General features: G+C 44.1%; 1 protein-coding gene, 2 long non-coding RNA genes and 1 other non-coding gene across 8 annotated transcripts; 2 read left to right on the top strand and 2 right to left on the bottom strand.

The window, feature by feature from the left end:
• Positions 1–840: 840 nt before the first annotated feature.
• LOC138224862 (uncharacterized) lies at positions 841–27,952 on the bottom strand. Of its 3 annotated transcripts, XR_011183323.1 has the most exons (7): positions 27,656–27,952; positions 24,224–24,339; positions 20,821–20,912; positions 8,085–8,211; positions 7,339–7,515; positions 3,856–4,021; positions 841–3,574 (listed from the first exon to the last, which is right to left on the bottom strand). It is a non-coding gene; the product is annotated as an uncharacterized lncRNA (long non-coding RNA). The 3 variants fall into 3 exon arrangements; XR_011183322.1 differs by lacking the exons at positions 7,339–7,515; positions 8,085–8,211; XR_011183321.1 differs by lacking the exons at positions 7,339–7,515; positions 8,085–8,211; positions 20,821–20,912.
• Positions 1,979–4,808, top strand: LOC138224861 (uncharacterized). Of its 2 annotated transcripts, XR_011183320.1 has the most exons (5): positions 1,979–2,007; positions 2,249–2,306; positions 2,807–2,946; positions 3,919–4,040; positions 4,125–4,808. It is a non-coding gene; the product is annotated as an uncharacterized lncRNA (long non-coding RNA). The 2 variants fall into 2 exon arrangements; XR_011183319.1 differs by having other exon boundaries at positions 3,919–4,808.
• Positions 9,886–23,934, top strand: LOC138224860 (C-type lectin domain family 4 member M-like). 2 transcript variants are annotated; one of them, XM_069182997.1, is made up of 9 exons: positions 9,886–10,194; positions 15,452–15,538; positions 18,107–18,190; positions 19,001–19,102; positions 19,240–19,719; positions 20,489–20,640; positions 21,645–21,760; positions 22,333–22,492; positions 23,100–23,934. In XM_069182997.1, exons 1-8 carry the CDS (start codon positions 10,131–10,133, stop codon positions 22,478–22,480), a joined length of 1,233 nt encoding a protein of 410 aa, XP_069039098.1. In that variant the 5' UTR covers positions 9,886–10,130; the 3' UTR covers positions 22,481–22,492; positions 23,100–23,934. The 2 variants fall into 2 exon arrangements, with proteins under 2 accessions (XP_069039098.1, XP_069039097.1); XM_069182996.1 differs by having other exon boundaries at positions 23,082–23,934.
• On the bottom strand, positions 25,150–25,206 carry LOC138224932 (U7 small nuclear RNA). Its single transcript, XR_011183430.1, has one exon. It is a non-coding gene; the product is annotated as a U7 small nuclear RNA (small nuclear RNA).
• Positions 27,953–27,979: the final 27 nt, after the last annotated feature.

Genomic DNA, 27,979 nt, shown 5'->3' with positions numbered 1-27,979 from the left:
CACAGGACCCATCCCGCACTGACCAGACTGCTGGCGCTGGACAGGAACTCGTCATCCCGGACGCCGTTACTTGTGACTCTGTAACTCACTCTGTTTTTTTTTTTGTTTCACTGTTGCCAACTGTCTTTGATTTGTATGCTTGCAAAACTTAATAAAGATTTTTGACTTCTGTCTTACTTTCTTCTTCTTTTCTTCGTAACATTATTTCTAACACAAACATAAAACCACACAAAACGGAGAGCGAGCACCGCCCACAATGCATATTCATGAGGGGCGTGGTCAATGAAGGGGGCGTGCCACAAATGAGTAGGGGAGTGTCGCATTATTCATGAGAGGGTGTCACCAAATGATGACGTCACACCAGCCAATCAAATGTCTGGATGAGAGCCCGCCTCTCACCCCCTTTGCTCTCAGGTGATTGGTCAGTTTAAAGCACAACTTCAGGTGTGGGATAAAAACCCCATCTTCTCTATTCTGATTGGTTGAAGGACCTGTCAATCAAATCACCACACCCCCAAAAATGACGCACTTCTTAAGGGTTGTCTTTATATGATTGACATGAGGTTTAACCCAATCGCAGAAGTCCGTCTCCAAGAACAGCCCCCGGTGAGATTTGTTTAATACTAATGAACTTTAATTCACTTAATACATAAACAAATTATTCATTATAATGAATTAGAATAATTTGAAATGTTAATTAGTAATTAAAAATTTAGACAGCAACTCTTTTTGTTTCAATTTCCCTAAGATATTTAATTTTTTTAGGTAACACAATCTGAAAGACCACAACCAAGTTTTTAAAAATACATTCTCCGAAAAAAAAGACAAATAAGCCAGAAGTAAAATGAATTTACATTTTATTTGTGTTCAGTGCAAGTGTAAACATACATTTTAGAAATCAAAAAGCATTCGAGTGAAAACGCTTTACAGTTCAAAAAAATAAAACCAAAACAAACAACAAAAACAGAAATCATTAAAAGAGAAGTCATTAAAATACAAGTGACTGGTCAACCGATTTTAATACAAATTTAAATACATACATGTTAACGCCGACATCTTACTAACAAAACAAGCAGCAGAAAAAAATAAACAAGAGCTCACACAGTAAACAGTAAAAAATAACGTTATTTTTACTAGAACTGTATTGTTTATTTCACATTAACACATATACAAATAGCTCATTAACACATATACAAATAGCTCATTAAAATACAAGTGACTAGGGCGCGATTTTAATAAATGCAAATATATACAAATGTGGAGTTAAACATCTTGCAAAAAACAACAGAAATTCACTTTTTCCACAGTAAAGCAAAGTTAGCATTTTAATTCAGTACAAACAATAACAACTTTAAAAAATAAAAAAACACTTCTAGCCAAAAACTAATTTTCTAGTTCATATTAACAAGACAAATGCAAATATGCTCATTAAAATACAGCGACTGATTTTAATAAATGCAAATGAGGAGTTACCGCCGCCATCTTGCTAATCAAACACAAACAACACAAAATCGCTCGATACTCACTAGCTGAAAGTCAGGAACGTCCAGTTTTAAATCCGAAACGATTCCGTAATGTGTCATAACGATATCATTAAAAATAGGCCAAAAAATGACTAAAAACGCAATAAAATCGGGAAAACGCCATTCACAAACCCCACCTCCCCATTTCGGCAGAACTTCCGGAAGGAGCCATGCTGGGGGCGGGGCTTGTTTAAATATGAGAATCTGAGCCAATCAGAATCCATGACGTCAGACCCAAAACCACGCCTGTTGGCAGTAGAGGGTGGGGCTGCACCGCCCTCATGCGCTGGGAGGACGAACTACAAATTAGATTAATTGTAAAACCGCTGCCTATATATTGAATATTAATAAAGGATTTTGGGGGGCAGAGCCGCCAATTATGTCGTCTCGCCTGTTTATTGGTCACTTTGGGCTCCAGGTCCTATAAATTCTGACCCAGCTGATTATCCTCCTTTCGCGCGAGAGCCGGGCAAGACAGACAGCGGTAAGTAACTCGTTCAAACGCTTTTCAAGCTTTACTGCTCTGTGCATGATAAACCTATATTAGGTCATTGTTTTACAATAATTTTCTACTCTATTCCAATGTATTTTTTCGTATTTCCCTGTGCTGTGCTTCCAGTTGTCTGCAGAATCCTGTGAATATTCGCTCCTACTATGTGCTCCTCATTAGCGCTCTTAAAATCTGCGTTTAACTTCAGACTAACAGACCACTCTTTTTTTTCTAGTTTTGTGCTAAAAATCACATTTTCGTTCAGTCTGGCGGGACCATGTACGAGTCGAGAGGTAAGTTTCAGTATTTTCTCTGCATCTCGTTTCTCTCCAGCTCTCTCACTCCGGAGCTCGGCCAGGACTCGCGGCCCCAGTGACAGTGAGGGGAGAGTTTTACTGCCTGCTGCTCTGGTATCGACAACATGTCGGGTAAGAACCGGGGAACGGCGTCAGACAGACGGGGCGCTGCTTTCACAGCCCGGGTCAGCTCTCTTGGGCAACTCACTGGTACCCTGGCTTGACCAAGAGGAGCGGGCTGTCGGGCTGTGGGAGCAGCTGTCTGCAGAGCCGCGGATAGAGACCGTGTACCTGGCTCTGCCGTCTGTGGCTGCAGGCTGCCCTCTGGTGGTGGCTAAGAGCAACAGCGTGTGAGCCCGGGCTTCTGAAACAGTGGAGCTCACTCCACTACTTCACTGTTCAGTCCTTTACTACCGTTCTTACTCACTGTAGTGTGAAATGTATTCTGACACAGCCCGACTATGAGTTTTAATGACTACACTTGTCTGTCATTCCAGCTTTCAACAAAGGCTTTGACTTCACCTCCAGCCTGGTTCCATTTTTACCTTCATCTCCCTCCCTGCTGCCTCCTGCTGCTCCTCCCTCTACTGAGGACTGAGACTGTGAAGAGTCAGAATCTGGCTCTGGGACTGACAGGGTGAGTTGGTTTAGATCTCTACACCCTGACATCACACTGACACTCCTTCACTACAGCTGCAGAGTGTCACAGTCTAGATCTCTTCATACTTTCCTTTACTTCTTCCTCTGCTACTACTGTTCCTGATCTTTTCAAATAAAGGCTGATAATTCACAGTGATCTCTGACCACCACAGGAATCCTGAGTGTCTTCAGCTCCTCCTCTGAGTTCAGATGCTGATGGCATGTCCACTCCCTAACCCCACTACTAACCCCACTCCTCACTCTTCTACATGTGATCAACATCCTACCTCAGAGGAGGAGCTGAAGACACTCAGGATTCCTGTGGTGGACAGAGATGCCTGTGAAGTTTTAACCCTTATTTAGAACTGATCCGGAACAGTGACAGAGGAAGAAGTACAGAGATCTAGACTGTGACACTATTGATAACAGTTCCAGGTGAAGAGTCACACAGGCTGAAACACTTCCACAGTCTGAATACGTGTCAGTGGGAGGCTGTACTGAAGGTGTCTAGACAGGCAGAGAGCCGGACACTCTTCTGTAATGTCTCTTTTGTAGTGGGGGTGACACTTGTCCATCACTGAATCAGTGCTCAGATTGTTGCGTAATGATACACCAAGATAGTGACCCTGTGTGACAGAAACAAGTCTCAAGTTGTAAATGCACTGTTACCAACAAAAGTAAGACATCAGGCAGTTCAGATTTTCATGGTATGTACTGTATGGTCCCAGAAAATCTTAAACTCAACTGTAACTCTGATCCTGCCTCTTAAATATGTACTCATTCTGTAGTAATCATACATCTCCATTCAGCTGTCTCTCTCCCCTGACCCTTTCTCCATCAACCCATTTGGTCCCTCAGCCTGATTCCCCATCTCTTTCTCTCTCTCTCTCCCTCCCTCCCTGCTCACCTGATCGCCCTGCTTGGGGTCCTGGGCCTGTTCCTGCTCTCGTCTGCGCTGCCTCTGACGCAGTTCCTCTCCTCCTGGTCTGATGAGGCTGTGGATTGATGTGATCAAAGATCAGCCTGGTCTCCTCACCCAGGACTCCAGCTGAGTCCCTCTCCAGCTCTTCTCCCTCAATATGAAAACAACAAGTGAACGTTAATTCCAAGCTGAGAGACAGAAAGGAGAAACATTTTGGCTGTAGTCGTCTTTAGTCATTCCTTTCTATTTTTCAGAGGAATTCATCTTGTTCCTTTGGAGCCAAAGCACGCTGACCCAGCTCCCCACTGCAGCATCTACATCATAATCTGTTTTCTTGTTTCTGCTCTTCTCACTGTCCTGGATCCAGTGTCTCTTCCTTTATCTGCATTTGTCCTTAAATCCTTCCTCCCACTGCCTGTATCCCCTCCTGTCAGTTTCTACATGATCTTCCACCTGACGTCAGCCTACAGCCTGAAACCCTGCAGCTGCTCCCTAGTTCTGTTTCCTTCTGGATTCTTTGTATCTCCTGTTACTTCCATCTCCTCATTCACACTGTTAATGTAACCTCCATCAGCCCTTTAAAATCCAGACCACAAACACACTGAACTGCCCACCCCCGCAGTGACGTGAGCTCTGATATTGGGTGTAGCGTTCACTCTGTTTTTGTCCTGTCTCTCTGTAGCTTTATCTACTTCTGTGTGAAAAGAAAGGGATTCTCCTCTCAGTATTCCTGGTGACCTCAGTATCACATGAGCCACTGTCCTTCTCCAGTAGCCTTGAGATATTATCTGTATTTATGATCTAGATTGAACTGTGTCTGCTTGCTTCACGGGGGAGAATTGACATTTTTATCCATTTTCAACTTTATTCTGTATATTAATAGTTGTAAATCCTGATTCCAAAAAAAGTTCAATTAAACAGCTTTGACTTCACTTAAATTTGTTGTCAATGATGATTTTTTTGGGTTGTTTTCATTCAATGTGCTTGATGTTCAAAGAGATTTCAGTCTACAGGTGTTCTCAGTGCTGATACTGAGGTTCTACAATCACTACAGTCAACCCTCAGTTTAACAGACACAAGCTGCTAAAAGGAACTTTTGTCTGCAAAGTCAGAAATACTGGATTTGCCCCACAATATCACTAGTCAAACTGCTTATGATGGGTGCTATGAGTTTAATATTCTTCAGTGAATTTTATACAGTATATTTACAACACACAAAATAAAGACCTTTTCAATTCATGGTAAAGGCACAGGAACAATTTTCCTTTACTGCTCTTTGCAATTGTTAATAAGCTAAAAGATCTGGAAACCACATATACACTACATCTGGTTATTTTTTCCATAGTGTTTCCTCATCTAATTTGTAATGTACCAGACTTTCTGCAATAAGTAACACCCCTTCCCCCTGTTAGTCCATTAAATTGAGTTTCCTGTGAGTTCCTTTAACACTCTTCCAACATCGGGTTCTTTTACCTTTTCTGATACTTTGACCGGCTATAACTTCTGTCTTCAACAGGTTTCTAGATCTCAGTCCGTCACAAGGTAGAATTAAGATTGAATTTTGACGAGGCCACTATTCTCCTTCACCGTTAGCGGACGATAATATTGATTCAGTTTTGAGAAGGGTATATTCTGTGTTAGTGTGAATGTTTTTACCCCCCTGCTGGTATGAAACTCTTCCTAGTGTCCACCTGGTAGATGGGGCAGAAACCGGGAGAGAGGGAGTTGCTCTGTACACAGGAAAGACACGTCTTGCAGGAGATTAACACTGGCAGAGCCCAGTCTTTGTTTTCTTTGGATGGTCGAGTGGCAGGGCTAGAACAGTCCACTGTGGAGTGTTCTACCGCGCGGGAGATGGCAAACAACACTCCCTCACTCGGAGACTGCCACACGGGCACCAGCTCCACGGCAACGGGCCCTGGACAACCGAAGAACCCCACCAACCGCCCGTGCCTGGCTTCCCCAGCCTGCCTGAGACTGAGGAGCCCCAGATATCAGAAGATGACAGCAGTGGAATCAGCCTTCCTGGAGCCAGCAGCACTGACAGTGCTAGTGTCAGTAGCTCCGTGAGCTCTGGGGTCCCCATCCTGACAGGACTGACCAGTTCATTAGACGCAGGGAAGCCCGTTCCCAAATGAGAGCCTTTTCCGGCATCCTGGCTACAGATAAGGACCAGGTGAGCTGCGGGACACTGCAAGAGGAGGGCAACTGCTCTGAGGCCGTCTTAGAGACTGTGTGCTGCAGCAGGGACAGTTTTTTCCTTACCCCAGAGCCATGATGACACATCTCTCCCAAGAACGCACTTCTGGGTGCAGTACCAACCACCTGGCTGTCTCCCTTCCTACACCTGTCTGCATCAGAGACAGCGGCAGCATGCAGGCTCAGTCTCTCTGGACAGGCTTCGTCAGGTATCTGGGAGCCAGGATTTTCATCTCTGAACCATCCCCCTCCCTGCCGCTGGAGCGCAGGCAGGACACTGAATCCGTCTGGTCTCCGGACAGCGCCTGCCTCCCTCCCTTTTCTCTCACGCACGTTTTCAGTGCGACTCAACGGCACCAAGTCGCACCCATCTGGGAGCTCACCCTGCAGTGCCAACACGAGCCAGCGGGCACCGATTTGGGCCAGAGCAGCATCACTGCCAGTAACCCGGTACTGCTGAAGAAAACCGGGCCTGCTCTTGTGTTGGGCGGACCAAAGCTGCCTGTTATGATCTGGCTTCACGTGAGGGTAGCCTGGTTTAATAGGACCAACCAGTGACCGGCTGGATATCCCAGGAAGAAGGAAACTGGACTGAAAAAGTGATTGGCTTTATGTGATGCTGATTCCAATACATGTTAACCACATGGTTATAATTAAACAGTCATTTTATTCTGTTATGTGTCTAATTTTTTTTTGCTTGTAGTGGAGTGGACTACAATTTCTATCTTAGGAATGTTTTCATTTAATTTTAGTGTAGCAACTGTTTAAATTATTTTATTATTCATTATCCCTTTTAATAGTTTTCTTGGTTTAATGTCCGTTGCTGGTCATGTTGTCTCATTGCTACTGAGCTAAGTGAAGGACAGGGCAAACAATCTCTTGCTTTTATTGCTAGTTTGGTTTTAAAATGTGTTATGGTTCTGTTTATGATGTCTGGGTGTAGAATCTTGGTTAGTTTGCTCAGAGCATAGCTTGTCTCTCAGGTCTGCTAGTTTAGTGCTGTTAGTACACAGCTGCAGCTTTCATGACAATCAACATGTTGAGACTCAGGTTTACAGCAGCATTGCTTTCCAGTCACTGGAACCCATGTTCCCAGCATTGTCTAGGTAAAAGGTAACTTTGGTTGTTTTCCTGTGGTTACAGCTTAACCTGGGACCAAGTCTCCCTCGTTGTTTTATGTCTTAGTCTCTTCAAACAAAGTCACTTTGAAATAGAGGAAAAGTAATTGCTCACTTTTATATAAGATAATGTTAATAACACTTTCTGTACCTTTGTTGCAACTAAAGGGTGACTTCCACTGTTCAGTAGAGTTTTGTTGGGTCCACCTGGGGAACCTCTCTGCCAGATATTGAATTTTTGTTTTGCACAGACCACCAGCCATCGGGTGACACATCAGCCACAGAGGGATTGTCCTAATGTTACCAATTGGACATCCTCTTGAGAAGCCTGTAATTAAGGGAAATCAAGTTGGAAAAGCACTCAACTCTGTCAGTAAAGGATGCTAGTTTGTGTAAGTGTAGTCTGTGTTTTGTCATTGTAATAAATGTTTGTTTAACCAAGTGTGCCTGGATTATTACTCCTCTCAACGAAGCTGGCCAGAGCATAAAGAATTCATGTCCCTTTAATTATACCAGCCGCTGGGGTATATTGCTAGAAATCACTTACAAGTTGGGGCTTATAAATAATTACTGACTAAACCGCTCAGGCAAATCCTGATTTTCACCAGTTTCGTAACCCCTCATTTTCAACAATATATTTCTGCATGTCTCACTCCCTCTCCCTGCTGACTCACTTCAATGTTTGTCTGTATTGTCTCTGGCTGTTCATTCTTCTGTTTCCTCCCTCAACCTGTCATGTTCTCAGTTATTGTATTTGAGAGCAGATAATCTCTGCTGCAGGACCTCAGGTTTTACATCTCATCCGAAGGACGGCGCCTTTTTACAGTATAGTGTCCCTGTTACTATACTGGGGTGTTATGACGCACACAGACCGCAGGGTGAGCGCCCCCTACTGACCCCAATAACACCTCTTCCAGCAGCAGCCTCAGCTTTCCCAGGAGTCTCCCATCCAGATACTGGCCAGGCTCACACCTACTGAGCTCCAGGGGGGCTGCCAGCTGGGAGCTGCAGGGTGATGTAGCTGCTGGCAAATGAAATGAAGCAATATAGAAATTACATGTAACCAAAGTTGGATTTCTCATCAGACCCTCAAAGATTAGGATCTTCTTAACTAAACAGATTCCCTGCTTAATTGATCAGTGTCTTACAGGTGTTGCCAGCCATTTGCAAAGAGGTAAGCTATCAGACTAACTGGCTCAGGGTGTAGAGTCTGATGTGTACACAGACTGACCACACAGTTGCAGCGAGAGACAGGTTCCATGAAACAGCACTGTCCAGGCCAGCTGGAATGTATAAATACACACCTGGCATGGACAACAGAGAGGAGCCCCACTTGCACTAACTAGTATCTTGAAGAGGAACTGCAACACTATTTTTATATTTCAGGATCAGTAAGAATCAGCATTGATGCGTGCATTTCAAACCACAATGAAAATAAAATATACACAGCAACTTGTAAAACCTCCGATTTGTTAAATCACAAAACAGATTATATTTCCAGGTCTACACAGCTCCACGTGCTGTGATTCAGAACAAGGCAACAAATCTTCCAGTGAGGTGGAGAGGCTTTATCGCACTGTAAACAAGCAGGCTTGTGAATCCCTCTCTTTTAATCCAGTAGAAATGTTGCTCTTGACTTCCAGACGGCTTTGCAGACAAATACTACTGCTTTGTTAACTCTGCTACCAGATCATGCTGGAACCTTTCTCCAGTGAAATGTCTGCTGCACATCCTGTACTTATACGCTCATCCATCACAGTACATTAGTCATTTCAGGGACTAGTGAGCAGGAAGGGCCGCATCACGGCCCAGTTCTCCCAAACTCTCGTTCTCGCCCGTGGAGTGTCCAGCAGTTTGCGACAACAAGATCACCATTTTGTGCTTCATTCGGAGCATTTTTCTATATGAATTATAATCTGGGATTGAATAACCGGTCTGAGAAGTGGGGACTGAAGTTGCCCCTTAAAGTAAAATGTACTGCAGCAACTTTAAAAGTTACCCCCTGGCAGCCTGAACTCATCAGATCTCCAAGACCGAGCCCATCTGGTCCTGCTACTGGTCCTCATGTGGAATGGGGGGTTTCCCATGGAAAACATCCTTGCAGTTGCAAGTGGCAGACCACTAGGGGGCTCTGTTCCCCTCTGGCCCAGAATTGCCACAGACCGTTCAATGCTCAGTATGGTGAGGGGCAACTGCTGGGACTTTATCTTGCAGTTAAGGTGGAGGAGGAAGTGAGTCCCTGCCACATGCAAAGCACTTTTGGGATCCTGTCCCCACAAGAAAAAAAAAATCTCCCTTCCCTGGGCCCAGCCTTTGTGCTGCTTCCCAGATAAAGAGCCCTCAGGCTACAGGACGGTCACACTACTGCTGCGGGGCTGTGACGCCCAATGTTCGCCCATATATCGGCGGACTTGGACATGAGAGCCCTGGGTGGGCAGACGCAAACAGCAGCAAGGGTGAGAAAGCAGAAAAGAGGACACTTCTTCCTGTTTGGGGTTTCATATTACTGTGCTGCTCGGAGTGTCAGCCAGTCACACAGCCAGTCAGTCAGTCAGACAGCCAGTCAGACATCCAGCTAGTCAGCCAGTCAGCCAGTCAGACAGTCAGACAGTCAGACAGTCAGACAGTCAGACAGTCAGACAGTCAGACAGTCAGACAGTCAGACAGTCAGACAGCCAGCTAGTCAGTCAGCCAGACAGCCAGCTAGTCAGTCAGCCAGTCAGTCAGCCAGTCAGACAGCCAGTCAGACAGCCAGTCAGACAGCCAGTCAGACAGCCAGCCAGTCAGACAGCCAGTCAGACAGCCAGTCAGCCAGTCAGACAGCCAGTCAGACAGCCAGTCAGCCAGCCAGTCAGCCAGTCAGTCAGCCATTCAGTCAGTCAGCCAGTCCGTCCGTCTGCACCTCTGCACGTTAGTGCTCTAGCTGTCAGCCTGTGTGCAGCAATGGCGGAGGAGGTGTGTTACTCCAGCGTGACCTTCTTTAAGAACCCCTCTGTGGAAACACCAGGTGAGTCTCTCGCCACGTCTCTTACAGTCAAGGGCAGAAATCAGGGCAAGATCTTTTGAGATGCCTCCAGAGGCTGAATAGTGCTCAATTCCTACTATACAGAAGAGCAATTTTTAGTGTTTACAATTTATTTTTATTCATGGTCAGTTAAGCAATTGTTGTTCTTAAACAACCTTTGGCTTCTGGTGAATAGAATCAACAGTTGAAACAAAAGCCGCCTAAATATATTATATTGTCAATCTACATATTACACACTGAACTGTAATATACAGACAGGGGGGCAAAACTGAGAGGGATCGTATTCTTAGAAGATTTACTTTTAATACCACTTCATTAAATTAACAATGTGGCAATATGCATTCTTTAAAATGCTACCCGTGTGTTTGTGCAGAATAGCATTTTAAGTATATGGAAATAACATGGTGAAAATATAGAAATAGACGAAGGTGTTAACGGTCCAATTTTGTTTGGACCTTTCAGTCACATTGTAATGCTTAACATTACATCTCCATTTAAACCTCTGCATTAGTCCCAGGATAATCGTCCACTGTGTGCTATAATGTGATAGAGCATCTATCATTTTAATTAGCCGTATGTTAGGATATGTTCCACAGTGATAGGATTTCTTCTGCGTGTTTTTGCGATTCACTGCAGAGCGAAGATCAGTCATTACCTCCTTTGTAGACCATATGAAAATGCTCGATGGCCCGATTTCTCAGAAATGAAGTTTTTTCCTACAAGCAACTGCTTCCGCACCTAGAGAGACGTTTCACACAACGTGCAAACAGGATCTACGGTATTACAGTGTGGTTTGGCAGCAGCTCGCTGTCTGACCGGAAGGCGTCGCAGGGGGTGATCAGGTCAGCCCAGTCCATCACTGGAGTACAGCTCCCCTCTCTCGCGGACATTTTTCCAACTCGCTGTCTCAGGAAGGCTGGAAGTATCGCTCAGGATACCAGCCATCCTGGGTTCTCACTTTTCTCCCTCCTTGCTTCTGGGAAGCGTTATAGGAGCTAGTTGTTATTTAACTAGTTGTTGCTGCTGTTGTTCTGTGCCTATGTTTTTGGTGATTCCCTTAATGTCTGTGTATTGGAGCATAGATGCACATAAGCATTTCATTGCACTTGTGCACATGACAAACTGAACTGAATATAAACATCACATTCAAAAAAGCAATAGAACGGTACATAACTGACATCAGCCCAGATGCTCTGCTCCTATACGAACACCCACAGGTGAGCAGAAGCTGAGAGTTTACACGCCCACATCACCCCCAGCCCCTGCAATTACACATCACGCCTTCATGTCTGCACAGAAAGGGCTAATTGCACTTGCCCGTTAACCAATCCTCCTTTGTCCTGAACTCCTTGAGCACTCTGACTGAAACGAGGGATAAAATAATCCCTTGTTTTGTTGCGTTTTTGGGAAACGCCCAGGGATTTGTAATGACCAAAGAGAGGTAGGACCTCAGTTTTAGGTCATTGAAATTAAGATAAACTGACCTGAAATCGCTGTGTTCTACAGGACAGGTCTGCTCAGGCAGGGTGCAATATGGAATGTGTCCCATACTGCAGGAATAGCGTTTGTGCCAACTGACATCTTGAGAATTGGTTGCCGAGCTGGAATGAATTATCTCGCAAATCGCTGCAGAGTAAATGCACTTGTATTATAAACACCGGTTGCCTTACGAACGTTTGTGCACTGAAACGTATTCAAGACTTGATCTTTACTAATGATAACCCTCTCTGTTTGAAACAATCATCAGAGGAGTCTGTTTTATCACACTGGGTGAAAAACAAATTTAGTTCAGTTGAGAACCGAAGGCCATGATCTGTCACTGTCGCTTTCTTCAGGCTGTTAGAGGGTCTCTTTTGTAAGAGGAGGTTCTATGAACTTCAGAAGAGTTACAGATGGGAGGAGATCTTTCAGCCTGTTTGGCAGTTAGTTGCTGATTGACCCCAAGGTCTCATCTAGCCGTTTCTTGAAAGACGCCAGGGCATCGGCATCAGCCACATGGCTGGGCAGCTTGTTCCATCCTCCCACAACCCTTTGTGTAAAGTAGTGCCTCCTGTTCTCAGTATACACTACAGGATTTGCATTGAAAATAGACACGTTTACGTTTTTGTCTACGGTTGTATGAGGTTTTCAAATTATTTTCCGTATCCTTTTAACACTCAAACATTTGAGCAAACTAAGCATTGCCGTCAGCACAAACTGTATATTGTTTAGGGTGGTAAATTGACTCCCGTTCTTTACTTTTTGTTTAGCAAGTTCTGAAATGTTTTTAATCCACTTTCCTATCATTTCCACTGGTCTCGGGTTCATGACTCATTTTACAGATGGAGGTTGTAACTTGTTTATGTTTAAGAGCAATGAGTTACCCACTCTGGTGCACTGACCTATAATTTTAACACAGGTCAAAGATATTTGCTCCTTGTCCAGGATCTACTGGTAAATATTGATGGGTGAAGCCTAGAGACAGTGGTAATTAAGTGCATTCAAATAATGCCATTAAAAGACAAGAGTGGAACAAAACTCAGAAGAGGCAGTGTCCCACAAAGGATTAGAAATGAATATCATTGACATTGGTAACAGGTTCCCAGAATTCTGATGGCCAAACTGGCGTTCCTTCACCTGGTGGTTTACATCCACATCAGTCGCTGCCCGGCCACTAAACCTGTCCCTCTTACACCAAGACCCAAGCTACTGACATGTACGTCTGTCCACACCGATACTGATCAACAGTGCAATCAACAAATTCAAAGCATCACGTGATGTGTCGAAAGTGGCCTCTTCTGTCTGAGCCCTACATTGACAACATATTTGCATCCCAGAGGAGATAAGCCATCTGAATCTCACATATCAGCAAAACACACTGACAAGGACGTACTGTATATTTCCGTTTAATCTGTGGTGCCTGACTGTCTGGGCAAGAAGACCTGCAAGCACAGGGAGCTGGCCGTATATAATCAACGGCGATAAACAAATGGAAATAGCCACGAAATGTGCAACTGTCCCAGTCCAGCGAACAGAAGGACTCGACTGGGGAATAGACTTTTAAACAGGATATAGTCATCGTCTCGTCAAGATCTAGCAAGACTCGTGTTTTATGATCAGGATCAGCAATTTCATGATCAATTGGAAAGTATGATGGTCATTTGCGATGTGTTCATGGCCTCACAAAAACGTGCCGCTGCAGGATTTTAAATTGATAAAGTGGACGTGGAGGGTCTCACTGAATATTTTTCAGTCCTGCCTTACACATCCTATCCGGAGCTAACTTCCGTCTCCAACCTTCCTTATAAGCAGTTTGCTGATCAACAGGAATGCATATTACGGGGGTAGATTTGACGTTTCCTTTAAAAGAAAGTTATTTCAATTGCACTCAAGCCACACAGAGCAATGAACCTGTAAGAGCAGCAGGTTTGTTCCTCAGTCTGCTGTTTTGGCCGGGCGGAGTGAAAGGCATTCACTGTGGCATCACACTGTCAAGCAATTTGCTTTCGACGTTTTAAGTGACACGTTTCAGGTGGTTTCAGTTCAGTATCTTGCAAAATACACGGCAATATTTGGAAGGGGGTGGCCAGGTGGTGTAGTAGTTAGAAAATCCGCCTCTCAGCACTAGGGCCCTGTGCTCAATTCCTGGGGTGCTGTCTGGGTGGAGTTTGCATGTTCTCCCCATGTTCATGTGGGTTTCCTCCCACAGTCCAAAGACTTGCTGATTGGTTAATGGGCTGCTGGTAAACCTGGCCCTGGTGTGAGCGTGTGTGTCTCTGTGTGCGTGCCCTGTGTCGTCCCATCCAAGATGTATCCTTCCCCAAATTAGAAGAGGGGGTTAGAATATGGATTATTCTATTACATTATATTAATGCATGAAAATGCTTTTGCTTGACAACACTGAATGCTAGTCTCTCAGCGTACATGTGTGTGCGCTGTGCCAAATTGACAGGGTTCTGCTTTCTCAGCACCAGGAGGCTTCTGGTTTTGCTGCAGAAATGACTTGCCCTCAGGGGGAGATGGGAGAGGGGAGACATTTCCATAAATGTGAAATAAACATTAGCATAATTTCAGACGGTACAGGCTCTGTTCCGTTCTGTTCCAGGAAAGCACGTGACTGCTTTTGTTCTATGACAACAAAAAACTCACAGTGCCTGCACAGCCTCTCCAGAGAAATACAGTTTGCAGCCTCACGGCCTTAAATCACATTGTAATAATAATAATAATAATAATAATAATAATAATTGCTTACACTTATATAGCGCTTTTCTGGACACATCACTCAAAGCACTTTACAGGTAATGGGGATCCCCTCCACCACCCCCAGTGTGCAGCCCCACCTGGATGATGTGACGGCAGCCATAGTGCGCCAGAATGCTCACCACACACCAGCTCTCAGTGGGGAGGAGAGCAGAGTGATGAAGCCAGTTTAGAGATGGGGATTATTAGGAGGCCATGATTGGTAAGGGCCAATGGGAAATTTGGCCAGGACGCCGGGGTTACACCCTTACTCTTTTCGAGAAACGCCCTGGGATTTACATCTCATCCGAAGGACGGCGCCTGTTTACAGTACAGTGTTCCCGTCACTATACTGGGGCATAGGACCCACACAGACCGCAGGGTGAGCGCCCCCTGCTGGCCCCACTAACACCTCTTCCAGCAGCAACCTTAGTTTTTCCCAGGAGGTCTCCCATCCAGGTACTGACCAGGCTCACACCTGCTGAGCTTCAGTGGGCTGCCAGTTGTGAGTTGCAGGGTGATATGGCTGCTGGCAAGTAACACTTTGTAACACTTGTAACACTTTGGATGGCTGCAGATGAAGGAAACTTCATTTAATGAAGGAGAAACCACATCTAGATTTCTATTGTACTGAGATGTTAAATTGTGTGACCAGGAGCCTATCCCAGCAAGCAACGGGCACAAGGCAGGACAGGACCCAATCAACCTACTGGCATGTCTTTGGACTGTGGGAGGAAACCCATGTGAACCTGGGGAGAACATGCAAACTCCACACAGACAGAACCCCAGGAATTGAACCCTGGGCCCCAGCGCTGCGAGGAAGCAATGCTCACCAACTTACTGCCTGTGACATTAAAGAATTTTAATGAATATTTACTTAATTACAAAAAACATCACATTTTCCTCAGTGATGAGACTGCTGTAGTATGAACATAATGTACTAATAAGCTCCTTATCTCTCTCTCTCTGAGTGTGCGCTGTAAGTGTGTCGGCACAAACTAATCTCTCTCTTTTCCTTCAGAGAACAACAGTGAGAAATCAATCTATGCAGTGGTGAAGACAGACAGATCTCACTCAGCTCAGACAGCGCCTCCTACTGGACCGGGAGGTTAGTCACAACTTAGCTCTGCAGTAACGTTGAAATTCACAGTCCATCCATCCATCTTCTAACAGCTATTGTTGGAGTCGGAGGCAAAGCCTATCCTGGCAAGCAACAAGTGCAAGTTGGGGTACACTCTGGACCGGCAGCAGTCCATCACAGGGCCACACACAGACACACGCACACCAGGACCAATTATCCCAGCAGCCAATTCCCCCACCAGCACGTCTTTGGACGGTGGGAAGAAACCCATGTGCACCTGGGGAGAACATGCAAACTCCACACAGACAGCACCCCAAGATCTTTTCAATTTTATTTTAACAAGAAAAAAAATCATGTAGCACTGAGTCTGTGCATTTTATTTCTTATACTTCTAGTAGCAGGCATTTAAATGGGATGCATTCTAAATCAATTTAAATATAAGAGCAGGCGGTCCACCTTTACACAAAGGGTGGTGGAGGTGTGGACCAATCTACCCAGACAAGCTGTTGTAGCTGATACGCTGTTTGCTTTCAAGAAACAGTTGGATAAGAGTCTTAAAGCAATTGACTAGTTATGGGTTGGCTGACCAGCCTCTCCCATTTTAACCTTATGGAGGAGGTATTCCAGTTTGCTCCCATTGTTGCTCTGAGAGGTTCTGATCCTAACAGGACTGGTCCTGTTAGCGTGCTGCCAGGCATTTTTCACCGTGCAGGGAGCAATGCTTTAGGAGAGACAGCCTTGCTCTTGGCCGATTTGTCTTCTCTGTGTGAGCCAGATTAGGGCAAATACTGCAGGTTCCAAACTGCCTGCCCTAGGAAGGTTTATGGCGAGCACATGTTTATGGGGGAAAGCACTACAAAACAGTGCCTCCATCTGATATTTCGATATGTTATCTCTCTATTTCTCCACACCCACCTATTGTTTTAGAATAGAGAAGTATAGAAGACCAAGTGTTCCTTGTTTGTCTGGTGACTGTGTGCTCTCAAGGGGAGAAGGGGAATTCACAATAATGATTTTACCAGAAGTTATAAAAGGTCAGTCCCCACCTACATCTGGTGAGCTGATTCTGGGCCTGCTGGACACATTTCCGTAACTCCTATAATACTATAGCTGTTACTCTTAACTGCCTTTTTCTCACACCTCCCATCAGTCACACTGTGTAACAATAATTATAATAAACATGATTCTATATAGTGCCTTTAAAGGTGGCTTCTCAAAGCTCTTTACAGAATGACAACAACAACACAAAAAATACACAAGATATGCACAATGAGAAGAGACAATAGGTGGGGTACTGAATACAGTAGGAGCAGAGGGGTAAAGAACAGAACCAGTTAAGTAAAGGCCCCTCTAAAGATGAAGGTGTAGAGTCTGGATTTGAAGGAGTTTAGGGAAGGCGACTCTCTGATGTCCTTAGGGAAAGAGCTCCAGAGCTTTGGAGCATAACAGGAGAAGCCACAGTCACCCATAAAGTGTAGCCAAGCCATGCGGAGCCTTATAGGTGAGCCTGAGGATTTTGAAGCCAACACAAAATGTGACAGGAAGCCAGTGCAAGGACTCCAGGATAGGAGTAATATGATCACTTGCACTAGACCTGGTCAGTCGAATTTTGGACAAACTGGAGTTTGTTCAATGCGGATTTAGAAATTTAGAAATCCCAGCAAGTAGAGCATTACAGTAGTCAATTCAGGAGAAGACAAATGTGTTGATCAGCTTTTCAGCCACAGGTAGCAATAACATACAATGTAATCTAGCGATATTTCTGAGGTGAAAGAAAGATGTTTTGACAATGTGTTGCACACATGGGTCAAAAGTCGAGCCTGAATCAAATATCACCCCCAAGGTTTTCAATTTAGACTGAAGTTCAAGTATAGTACCAACCACAGAAAGAGTTACAGCGTTGGCTTTGCTAAGTTGATGGGGGGAGCTGATAAGCATGACTTCAGTCTTATCACAGTTTAGATTAAAGAAATGTTGCATCATCCATGTTTTTTTGTCAGAGGCACTAGAGAATAGAGACAGGCACATCAGTGTCAGGTTTGGTATGGATGTAGATTTGAGTATCGTCGGCTTAGAAATGATAGCTGAGGCCATGTGATCTGAAAAGCTGACCAAGTGGAAACATGTAAGGGGCCTAGTATCAAGCCCTGAGGAACACCGGACTTAACGAGTCCAATTTCAGACCTAAATCCGCCAAGAGAGACAAAGTGACAGCGATCAGTGAGGTCAGACTTGAACCATTTGAGAGCAGTGTCAGAAACACATCAAGGTGAGAAAGTAAGAGATCATGGTTAACAGTATCGAAAGCGGCACTGAGATCAAGAGAAATGAGGATAGAAAGGGAACCTGAATCAGTTGTTCTCATGCAATGAACTTGGAAAATTCCTGATGCACACCTGCATTTTAATGTGAAGTCAATGCATTTTTATTACACTTTAGCAAGCATGAATACATTTGCAGGCATCTATATGTCTAGTAAGTGAGCCTCTTACAACATGCCTAAGGCACACACTGTGCTGTTGATGTAGTCTGGTGTACAGTTATGAAATGTGCCCGTATTGACAAACTTTTTCTCCCTGTCTGACTCTCTCGAAGCGAATAAAGATGAGGAGATCTATTCGAAGATTAAGACAGCAGAATCTCTCTCTGCCAAGACAGAGCCACCTTCAGCCATGCCAGGTCGGTCGCACACACACCACAGTTTGAATATATGAACATTGTTACGCGGGGCATTAACATAAAATATAACTTGAAGAAAATCGGAGTAATACATGAAGTAGATTTCAGTCCGTTACCCTCCATGCTTAAAAAACAGTCATATAAAATACATTTACAGTGTATTTGAAAAGAGAAACAGTTTGGGGCTGTGCTTTTAAAAGGAAATACCAAAAATGCCTGTTTCAGAGTTTGATTTGTCCTGCTTCTCCTGTAGACAATGTGGTGAGATGATGAAGACCAACAGAGTAGTAAAGGATTCTTATTTAATTCAAGGGGAAGGACATTATTTAGCCATAAAAACCAAAAGCCAATGAGGACATCCAGTCACAGAAACTTAGCACAGGGGGAATTTCCAGCTAAAACTCACATTCAAATCTAGTGGCTGCTTTTAAGGGGGAACTGCAGTCCCAATTTCTCAGTTCAGTCATTAAATCATGGTAACTAAATTAAGGTCCAATTAATGAAAAAAAGGCAGTAGAGCTCTCTCTCTCTCCAAAATCAGTATTAGTCGCCGAGAAGGAATGGATGGACAGACAATTAAAGAGACATCTATCAGATACTAAAATTAGAGACAGTTGTGAAGTTTTTTTTGTTGTTATTATTACTATTATTAGTGGTAATTACTAATAGTAACAAGTAGTCCAGAATTCTCAGTGTAGGTGTCTATGTCACCTGAAGGTGTCTATGTCCATCCAGAGTGAGCTCTCTGTGGGGCTAGGGAGTAACAGTGCAGTGCAGTGTGTTTATTTCCACTGGTGTCTGTGTCCACAGTGAAAGAAGAACCCAGGCATTATTCTAACAAGCTGGCTGCAGTGTGTCTGGGGCTGCTGTGTGCTGGCTCACTGGCTATCGTTGTAGCTCTGAGTGTCTACTGTGAGTAAAACATACAATCGGAATAGATATGTTTGTGCACACCCTGTGCATCTCTGTGTTTGTATTGTGTGATAGTTTCAGTTAATCTGTAAATGGGTGTATAACTAAGGCACAGTGTGTCTGTTTCCTACCAACAGATAACCTAGTCTCTCAGAGAGACAATGAGGAGAACAGAAACCTGTCTGAGACTAATTCCCTGATGAAGGAGAAACTGGCTCAACTCACAGCTAACTACAGCAGGCTCACTGTGGTCAAGGAGACGTTACTGCAAGACTACAACAACCTCACTGTAGTCAAGGAGACGTTACTGCAAGACTACAACAACCTCACCGTAGTCAAGGAGAAGTTACAGACAGACTACAACAACCTCACCGTAGTCAAGGAGACGTTACTGCAAGACTACAATAACCTCACCGTAGTCAAGGAGACGTTACAGACAGACTACAACAACCTCACCGTAGTCAAAGAGAAGTTACAGACAGAGTATACAATAATGAAGGATGAAAGAGACGATCTCCAGTCCCAGGTCACTGGATTGAACCAGGCACTCACTGAGATGAACAGGACAATTGCTACACTGAATCGTTACTGTCCTGTCACAAAACCGGCCACACTGGGTGAGCTCTCCGACCTCTCAAAATTATTAAATTCTAACGTCCTTGAAGACGTTAACCTGAGTTCCAGACTACTTCGTCATGAAAGATCCCGCAGGACAGTTAAGCAAGAGCAGGACGTGTTAAGCACAACAATCTGACTAAATTCTAACCTGGGTTTGAATAATCTGACCTCCTTAAATTCAGATGATTTACCTCCACCTGGGCTGCAGGTGCAGAATGAACATGATACAGGTGGGGTGTTCTTCATTGGTGGTAGTAGTGGGATCTTTTGGGATGGAATGTTTTACTGTACAAAAATGCACTTATCAGTAATAGGCTATGTCCATATCTGAGTTTGGCTTATTAGATCTTATCCTGCTTTTCATGTCATTAAGCAGACTGCATAGCATGTGTTTCACTCCCTGGACAGGATGTTGGTCCAGCTCAGAGATCACACCCCAGCAATGAGGATCCCATTCTTATACAGCTGGGTGGACTGAAGCCACTGTGGTAAATCCTTCACTGGAGGTACAACAGCAGGGATCTGAACCCACAGCCCACTAGCTATGAGTATAGAGACTCACCTGCTATTCAATACTGCCCAAGGGAGTTGTAGTATTAAAAACTGTGCAAATATTTTTAGTTTGTGTAGTTTTGTTTGTGCAGAACTGGAAGGGGTTTCCCTCTATCAGTGAAGGTATGCGAGATGGTGGCACTGGATTGTGCCGGAGATATGGTATGAGCTGGACTGATATGCGCTGCTGGTGTTGTCTGTGTTTTGCCTCTACAGAGCGAGCCTGCCAATCCTGTCCTCAGGGCTTTGTGTTCTACAACACCAGGTGTTACTTTTTCTCTTCTGAAATAAAGAACTGGAATGACAGCCGCACTGCCTGCAGGAGCCAGGGAGCTGATCTGGTGATTATAGAGAGCAGACAGGAGCAGGTGGGTGACTGTCTGGAAAAAGAGAGCAAGGTGTATGATTTTTTTGGGGGGTGTTAATATAAACAATCAAATTGAATTGATACTGCACCAAAATCAGAGAATGGATGGAGGAAGAGAAAGAGGAAGAGACAGCGATAAAAGTGATATGTCATAATAGTAGCTAAAAAGAACTATTTTTACCTCGACAATCTTTCCTGTGAATTTTATGTCCCGTCTCCGTGGAAGTGATGTGCTTCAGGTATTCACTGGCACGTACCCTGCCACTGTCCTTCCTGGAATCACAGCAAAGAGTGCCTCAATCTCTGCAGTTTTGTTTGAGAGGCTTTTAGCCTCCATTTTGGTGTCCACGTTACTGTCATAAGAGTGTCAAAGAAGGCCCCCAGTTTCCAAAGTTTAAAGTACGTAATTTTTAAAAGTAATTTTTCAAGCCCCTCCACTGACCCATGCCTTTCTCCATCTTTGTCACTGAGTTGTTCTAAAAGTTTATTGGAGTTCAGGGCTGAGTCTCGTTGAAATTCACTACCTGACAGAAGTGTTTTATATCAGCCTGTGTGTTTGTTCTGAAATCATGTGCACCCTTATTACTGAACACAGATAAAGCCCCTCATCGAACTGGTTGATATGCAACTAACACGTTTAAGTCTGGGATTTTTTTGTTGCAAATTTTGGCTGACTTTTAACTCCTGTGACCCATACGTATTCAGCATTAATGGGTTCCGATTAAAAACATCCACTTCTTTGGATCTTTGATGGGCTCTTTTCAATAACTATACAAAAAGTATTCTGTTGTAATTCGACAAAATGAGACCTCACCTGAAGGGGTGAATAATCTGGCCAGGCCCAGTATATACCTTGGTTATTTACAGTACCAACAGCGCAAAAAACAAACTTTACATCCTGGGGGAGTGAAATAGGAATGACAAGGAAAGCCAGGATTGTGATTGGAGAAACAGTTCTACAACTCCCAGTATCACTACAACTATGGATTTCTGTCCTGTGCACAGGAATTTCTCTGGAACCTCACTCGGAGCCCAAGTAAACAATCGGCCTGGATCGGCCTGACTGACCAAAACAAGGAAGGGACCTGGCTCTGGGTAGATGGCACTAATCTGACTGTCAAGTAAGATCTGTGGGAGAGTCTGGAAACTACACTAACTCACACACTGCCCACACAGTTACAGAGTGAGAGAGCAGTCCAGTACTGACCTACACCCTGACTGAACACACTATATCTGCTCACACACTGCCCACACAGTTACAGAGTGAGAGAGCAGTCAAGTACTGACCCACACCCTGACTGAACACACTGTATCTACTCACACACTGCCCACACAGTTACAGAGTGAGAGAGCAGTCCGGTACTGACCTACACCCTGACTGAACACACTGTATATACTCACACACTGCCCACACAGTTACAGAGTGAGAGAGCAGTCCAGTACTGACCTACACCCTGACTGAACACACTGTATATACTCACACACTGCCCACACAGTTACAGAGAATATAAAAAAGATAAAGTTCTTCTGCAAAGATGGGGCGAGGGGTGGTTGGAGAGAAAAAGAAAAGAGAGTGGGGACAGATTGAAAGGTAACTGGGCTGTGGGTTCTGAACAGGTGAGTTTTAAATTGCCGAGTCAGGGGGTGGTTTGTATTACTGCCGTCCTACTAAAGCCACACTGTTCTGTTTCAGATACTGGGCTAACCAGCAGCCTGATAACTGGCAGGGCAAAGAGCACTGCGCATTGATAGATATCACATTATCAACTGATATGGAGAAGATCTGGAATGATGTGCCTTGTACTGGCAACAACTACCGGATCTGTGAACGTTCCTTTTAAAGACTTCACTCTGTGAGTAGCTGCATCTGTGTCACATGTTCCATAGTTCTGTCATTTCTCCGGTTGGATCATTTCTGTCTTTAAGAAACATACCCAGATGAATGGCTAGCCATTCTCTACACGGATTTGCTGTTTAAAAAACAATTCTAGCATAACATGGATGGGCAGGATTGGAATGCTTGACAATGTTGTCTTGCGGTGCTTGGCTTCTTGGAAAATTGGACCCGGTGCGTGTGCGAGTGCTGTGCGGGTGCTCTGCAGGTGTTGTGTGAGTGCTGTGTGAGAGCTGTGCGAGAGCTGTGCGAGTGCTGTGCGAGAGCTGTGCGAGAGCTGTGCGAGTGCTGTGCGAGAGCTGAGCGTGAGCTGTGCGAGAGCTGAGCGTGAGCTGTGCGAGTGCTGTGCGAGAGCTGAGCGAGTGCTGTGCGAGTGCTGTGCGAGAGCTGAGCGAGTGCTGTGCGAGAGCTGTGCGAGAGCTGTGCGAGTGCTGTGCGAGTGCTGTGCGAGAGCTGTGCGAGTGCTGTGCGAGTGCTCTGCGATGGATTAGCATCCTATCCAGAGTCCAGAGAGTACCCTAACTTGCACCTGTTGCTTACTGAGATAGGCTCTGGCTCCCCCACAGCCCTGAACTGGATGAAGTGGCTGGAGAAAATGGATGGAGGGATGAGCTTGTTCCACACTCCCACCACTCTTGGTTGACTCCTGCTCTGGCTTTTGAAATGCTCTTCCACCCAGCTTTCTCCTGTACCCTCAAAACGGAGGATGTGCAGTTACTGTGGCAGACGGGGACTGAGAGGATATTTGGGGTGAAAGTTTGGATTTGTCAGAGAGTTCAGAAAAAGACATTTCACGCCAAGCCATCTTTTTTTTTACTCCGTGTTGTTTTTATCATTAACGGCAAAATCCTTCCCCCAGGGTTTGTGAGCGCACCTTTTTCCAGACTGAGAGCCTTTCATTTTGTTCGCGCTCTGTGACGCATCTGAAACATATCAGATTAAAGTAAATGGATAAACGTGTATTAACACTATATAAAATAATGTGTTTAAAGATAACCTTTTGGGATAATTGTTGGTATGTTTTTTTTTACTTTGTCTTTGCTATTTCGCCCACATTTTCTCAACTGGGCCCTTTCAAAACATGTTTCTCATTTCCTTAAATCATTGACTCAACGGTTGTCTTTGCCATCCTATGTACGGTTCACTCATTAGATTAAAACCTGTGCTGTTTGCTTTCCTTGTGTGACTGCACTGCTCTGTAGTTTGCTGTTTTCATATAAATAAACAGTTTGGAGACTCCTTGGGTTAATTCTAATATTGCACATTTCTTCACATAGTAAGGAGCAGCTTCTCCTCTAGCTTGAGGTACCCCTGAGCTGTTCCGACACACAGCAAGAAAATGTGTGTGACTCTTCAACATCAGAGATTTTCCACAATTGCACAAAAGCTTATGTAGACCACGTAAAATGCTGTAACACCAGGGATTAATAATAAAATTAATTAAAAACAAAATTGCCCTGACTTGCATAGCACTCTGTATCCCAAAGGGACACATTTACAAGCCTAGACTGGGACTTAGCCAGGACACAAAAGACTCCTCCTTTTCCATCCTGTAGGCTCGTCAACACCCTGATGGTCAGAACACCAGTTCAGCATGCACACTGCTACAGTTACTGTACAGGACAGTTACCCTACTCCCAGATAGATGAGCACCACCTACTGGTCAATCAATATCACTTACAGCACCAACCTGGTTGTCCTTGAAGGTCTCCCATCCCTGTCCTCTAATGGACTGGCGTCCCATCCAGGGTGTAGCCTGCCATGTGCCCATTGCTTGCTGGGATAGGTTCTGGGTCCTCCGTGACCCTGAATTGGAAAAAGCAGTCAGAAAAAGAATGGATGCAGGGTCTCACGTCCCCGTACTGACCAGGTCTGGCCTTGCTATGCTTCTGAGATCTGGCAAACAAGGCAGTCCGTTTGTGCAGCTGGCCAAAGATGTGGACGTACTCCTTCTCCCAGCGGTAAGCTGCTTTTATTTCTTCGTCCAGGCCACGACATGCTGCATAGGGCTTCTGCTGGGTGACACATCGCGCAGCAAAAAAAAGTCCTTAACATCACACGGGACTAACAAACTCCCTGTATTACCAAGGAGTCGCCGGGAAAGAGGTTTCCAAAAAGGTATCAACAAGGTTTAATCTTATTAATGCAAGGTTTTCTTAAACCTTACATCATCCAGGTGGGGCTGCACACTGGTGGGGGTGGAGGGGATCCCCATTACCTATACAGTGCTTTGTGGGGCTTGCCAGAAAAGCGCTATATAAATGTAAGAATCATGATTTTTATTGTAATTGGAATAAGAGGTTTTTTTTCCCACCCTGGTACACAGTGAGAAGCTGCCCAGCAACACGTTCCAACAAAAATCTGAACGGGCTCATACAAACTCGTTGTTCCTTCAGCTCTGTTGATATTGCCAACCTGTTAGAGGTGTTGTCAATTTAACAGCTAGATCTAAAAGAAACAAACACAGAATTTCCGCACTTAAAATATCACTTGGATCACATTCAAATACCCTAATGTCTTAAGAAACTACTCCAGAAATATATCATTAATAATTTTTCTTAAGTGTATATTCAATTAAAAACTCGCCTACTTACAAATCTGCTTTTTAACAAACGCGGGGGCTTCCTAAATAAGGAAACCTGCTAGACAAATACTAAAAGAGCAAAAATTCCATTGCTCTTTGGCAGTCGCAACATAACGACACTATATATCACAGAGTACGCCGGGCCAGGGTGTGGAAAAATATTTTAAGGACGAAACAATACAATTGGTTTACGTTTCATTATTGTATGTGCTGCCTCGCAAACATTCAAAACTAACAAACAGTTTTCTTTGTTTTTTTTTAAATGTGTAGCTAAGGTCTAACGGTAAATGACAGAAAATATACCTTTACTGTCTCGCAGTGCCGTATGCAAATTAGGAATCCAAGACGGCCCAATCAGAAAGCTCCGGATTAGTTGTCTCATACTATACTGCATAAAGGATATTTTTTTTTTGCAGAAGACAATTGATACCGCCATCTCGAAAAAACGAACTAAGCGCCGGATAGCAGAAAAATTAAAAATTAAAGGAAAACTGTTTTTTGAAACGGCTCGGTGTCTTGTTTAATACAAATTCAACGCCCTTGCAATTAGCAAGATTCACCGCCAGAGGCCAGCGGTCGTCAGTATACCAGTTTGAAAAGATAACACATTCATCTAAATGAATAAATTAAACAAAATCCATGTCAGCGTGTGTATTATCTATAATGTGTACAGAGACGTTTATAAAGTAATGTTATTTCAAATGCGTGCTTCGTTTTATGAATCATATTATCATTCTTAAACGAGAACACTGCATGCAATTCAAACACCTCTTTAACTCCATGTTAAGTACAATTGCAACATTGCAATCATCTCTCGTGAAGGTTTCAGAATTGTATTTTTGTTAAATTAGTTTTGCTTACATTTTGTTTTTCTTGTTTATGTAGTGTTGCACTGTTCTTCTCTAAGTATTTTTTTTATCTTTGTTCATTTGGTGCTTTGAAAACACTATATTAAAAAAGCAAAAGAATAAAACCGTAACCAACCATAGAGTTCAGAAATAACTAGAATAAACTAGAGACAGGTGGGATAGACGCAGACCTCCATCGTCCCGTCCCCCTCCACGCTCATGATGTCTGAGGGGGGCGTGGTTTACGATTGTATCCGGTCGCCAGGACAGGACAAACTGCTTAGCTCGCTGCAATCGACAGAGGCATTTCTAATATATGTATACTTTATACGGGCATCTAAAGTTTGAAATGCGTGAAATGAGAACAGGAATAAATAAATCAGGGCAGGGGCTGAGGGAAGAGACAGTGAAATGATGCGGGAAGGTAATGGCACTTCAGAAAGCTCGAGTGAGCACAGTGAAAATTCATACTTGTAATGCCCTCTCTTGACGTGTGCGCTATAAATGGGAGTATTTTCTCATTTATGGTTGCAGATTACCGCCGTTAGATAAAGGTGACCCTCTACATGTTTTTTTTTAACACTCCAACTTCCCGAAATTGAGCACTTATGGGCAAAGACCGGTAATATATCCATGACAGTTACGTCTAAGCAGTACCCTCTGTACATATTGTAGCTGTAGTAATAATTCAGTAGTTTTCGAAATGGTGTAGTTTGGAGCCTGCAATACGTCAATCGGTGTTAATAAAATCCTCCACTAAACGATTTAACAAATGACTGCAGGGGAGCAATACTGTACCTAAGTATTAAGCAATGCAACCGATGACTGTACAAGTACAGTTGATGGTGTGAGATCATAACCTCAGATTCAGCGCAGCTGTAGCACGAAAGATGTGGGTGTTTTGACAACAGCGACTGAAATCGAATTTTAAGGAAATTGTGCGGGTGCGATCTAACACGGGAGTCCTAAAATCAAGGGATTCAAAAATGTACAAACAGGCGACTCTTGCAAGACGCTCTTCACTCATCGCTTGTCTCGAAGAAAGACGCTGATAAGAGCACTTGCCTGAATACACCCCAACATGTTACTATTTGAAGTAACGCGTTCACCCACAATGCCCATATTACTCAACAACCCTCACTCCCCCATGAGAAACGCCTGCGTGGACTCCCTCACAACAGCAAGAACAAATGGACTCAAGAGATACCGGGTCTAACAGAAGACGCTGAAAAGCCAAATTCCATTTATTTCCGTATAAAGCATTTTATTTGTTGTTTATTTAATTGTTTCCGGCTCTCTTGAAACTGAAATATAGTCATATAGATGTTAATACAGAACTATATACTTAATAGTGAGTTATCATACTACAGAATCGGCGCAAATTAACTCATGTAAAACTGACAACACCATTATTAGTATATGAGATGTACGCCTATTATACCGTAGTTGGAATGTCATTTAGGAAAGTATTACAAGAAGGTTACAATTATTACATAACGATCCGCTGTTCTACTTGGTAAGGGACTGAAATTCTTGCTGGACAAGGGCGAGAGTAAGACTACACTGTACTTTAGTGTCCTCTACAGGACATCCGCGGATACTGTGGTGTCGTTGCAATTCAGAACATTTTAGTTCGGAGCTCAAGAATAAATTCAACAGCCAAGTCTTGAGGCAACTGGAACTCACTTACCGTGAGATCATTCTGAGTTAAGAGTTCTTTGTCGCTTTGACGTGTCCGATATCGTTGGGATAAAAAAAAACCTCTGTGCCCTTCTGAAAGATGGCGGTTAAAGGCTTCACTTTATAGAGAAATAAAGGAAGGTGGTTGTGGGCGGAAACGGGTCAAATTCTTCGCCGGAGATTTTCCTGTAAAGAATAAACCCCGCTCTCGGAAGTAGCCAATCAACGTAGGATCCCTCAGATCTGCCCTCGTGATGTCCCGCCTTTAATCCATAAAAGGATAAAATGGGCAGGGCGCAGAAGGCGCGTTCTCCCTGAAACCAATGAGCATCTC

Source organism: Lepisosteus oculatus, chromosome 23 (genome assembly GCF_040954835.1).
Source record: "Lepisosteus oculatus isolate fLepOcu1 chromosome 23, fLepOcu1.hap2, whole genome shotgun sequence".
In the NCBI taxonomy this organism is placed as follows: Eukaryota; Metazoa; Chordata; class Actinopteri; order Semionotiformes; family Lepisosteidae; genus Lepisosteus; species Lepisosteus oculatus.
The sequence above is the reverse complement of the archived record's forward strand: the minus strand, read 5'-3'. Positions and strand labels throughout refer to the sequence as shown.

Bases quoted from the DNA above. Each gene is read 5' to 3' on its own strand.
- LOC138224860 (XM_069182997.1), top strand. From the start codon at position 10,131: ATGGCGGAGGAGGTGTGTTACTCCAGCGTGACCTTCTTTAAGAACCCC. The intron at 15,539-18,106 runs GTTAGTCACAAC...ACTCTCTCGAAG, and splicing joins GCCTCCTACTGGACCGGGAG to CGAATAAAGATGAGGAGATC. The intron at 20,641-21,644 runs GTGGGTGACTGT...TCCTGTGCACAG, and splicing joins TAGAGAGCAGACAGGAGCAG to GAATTTCTCTGGAACCTCAC.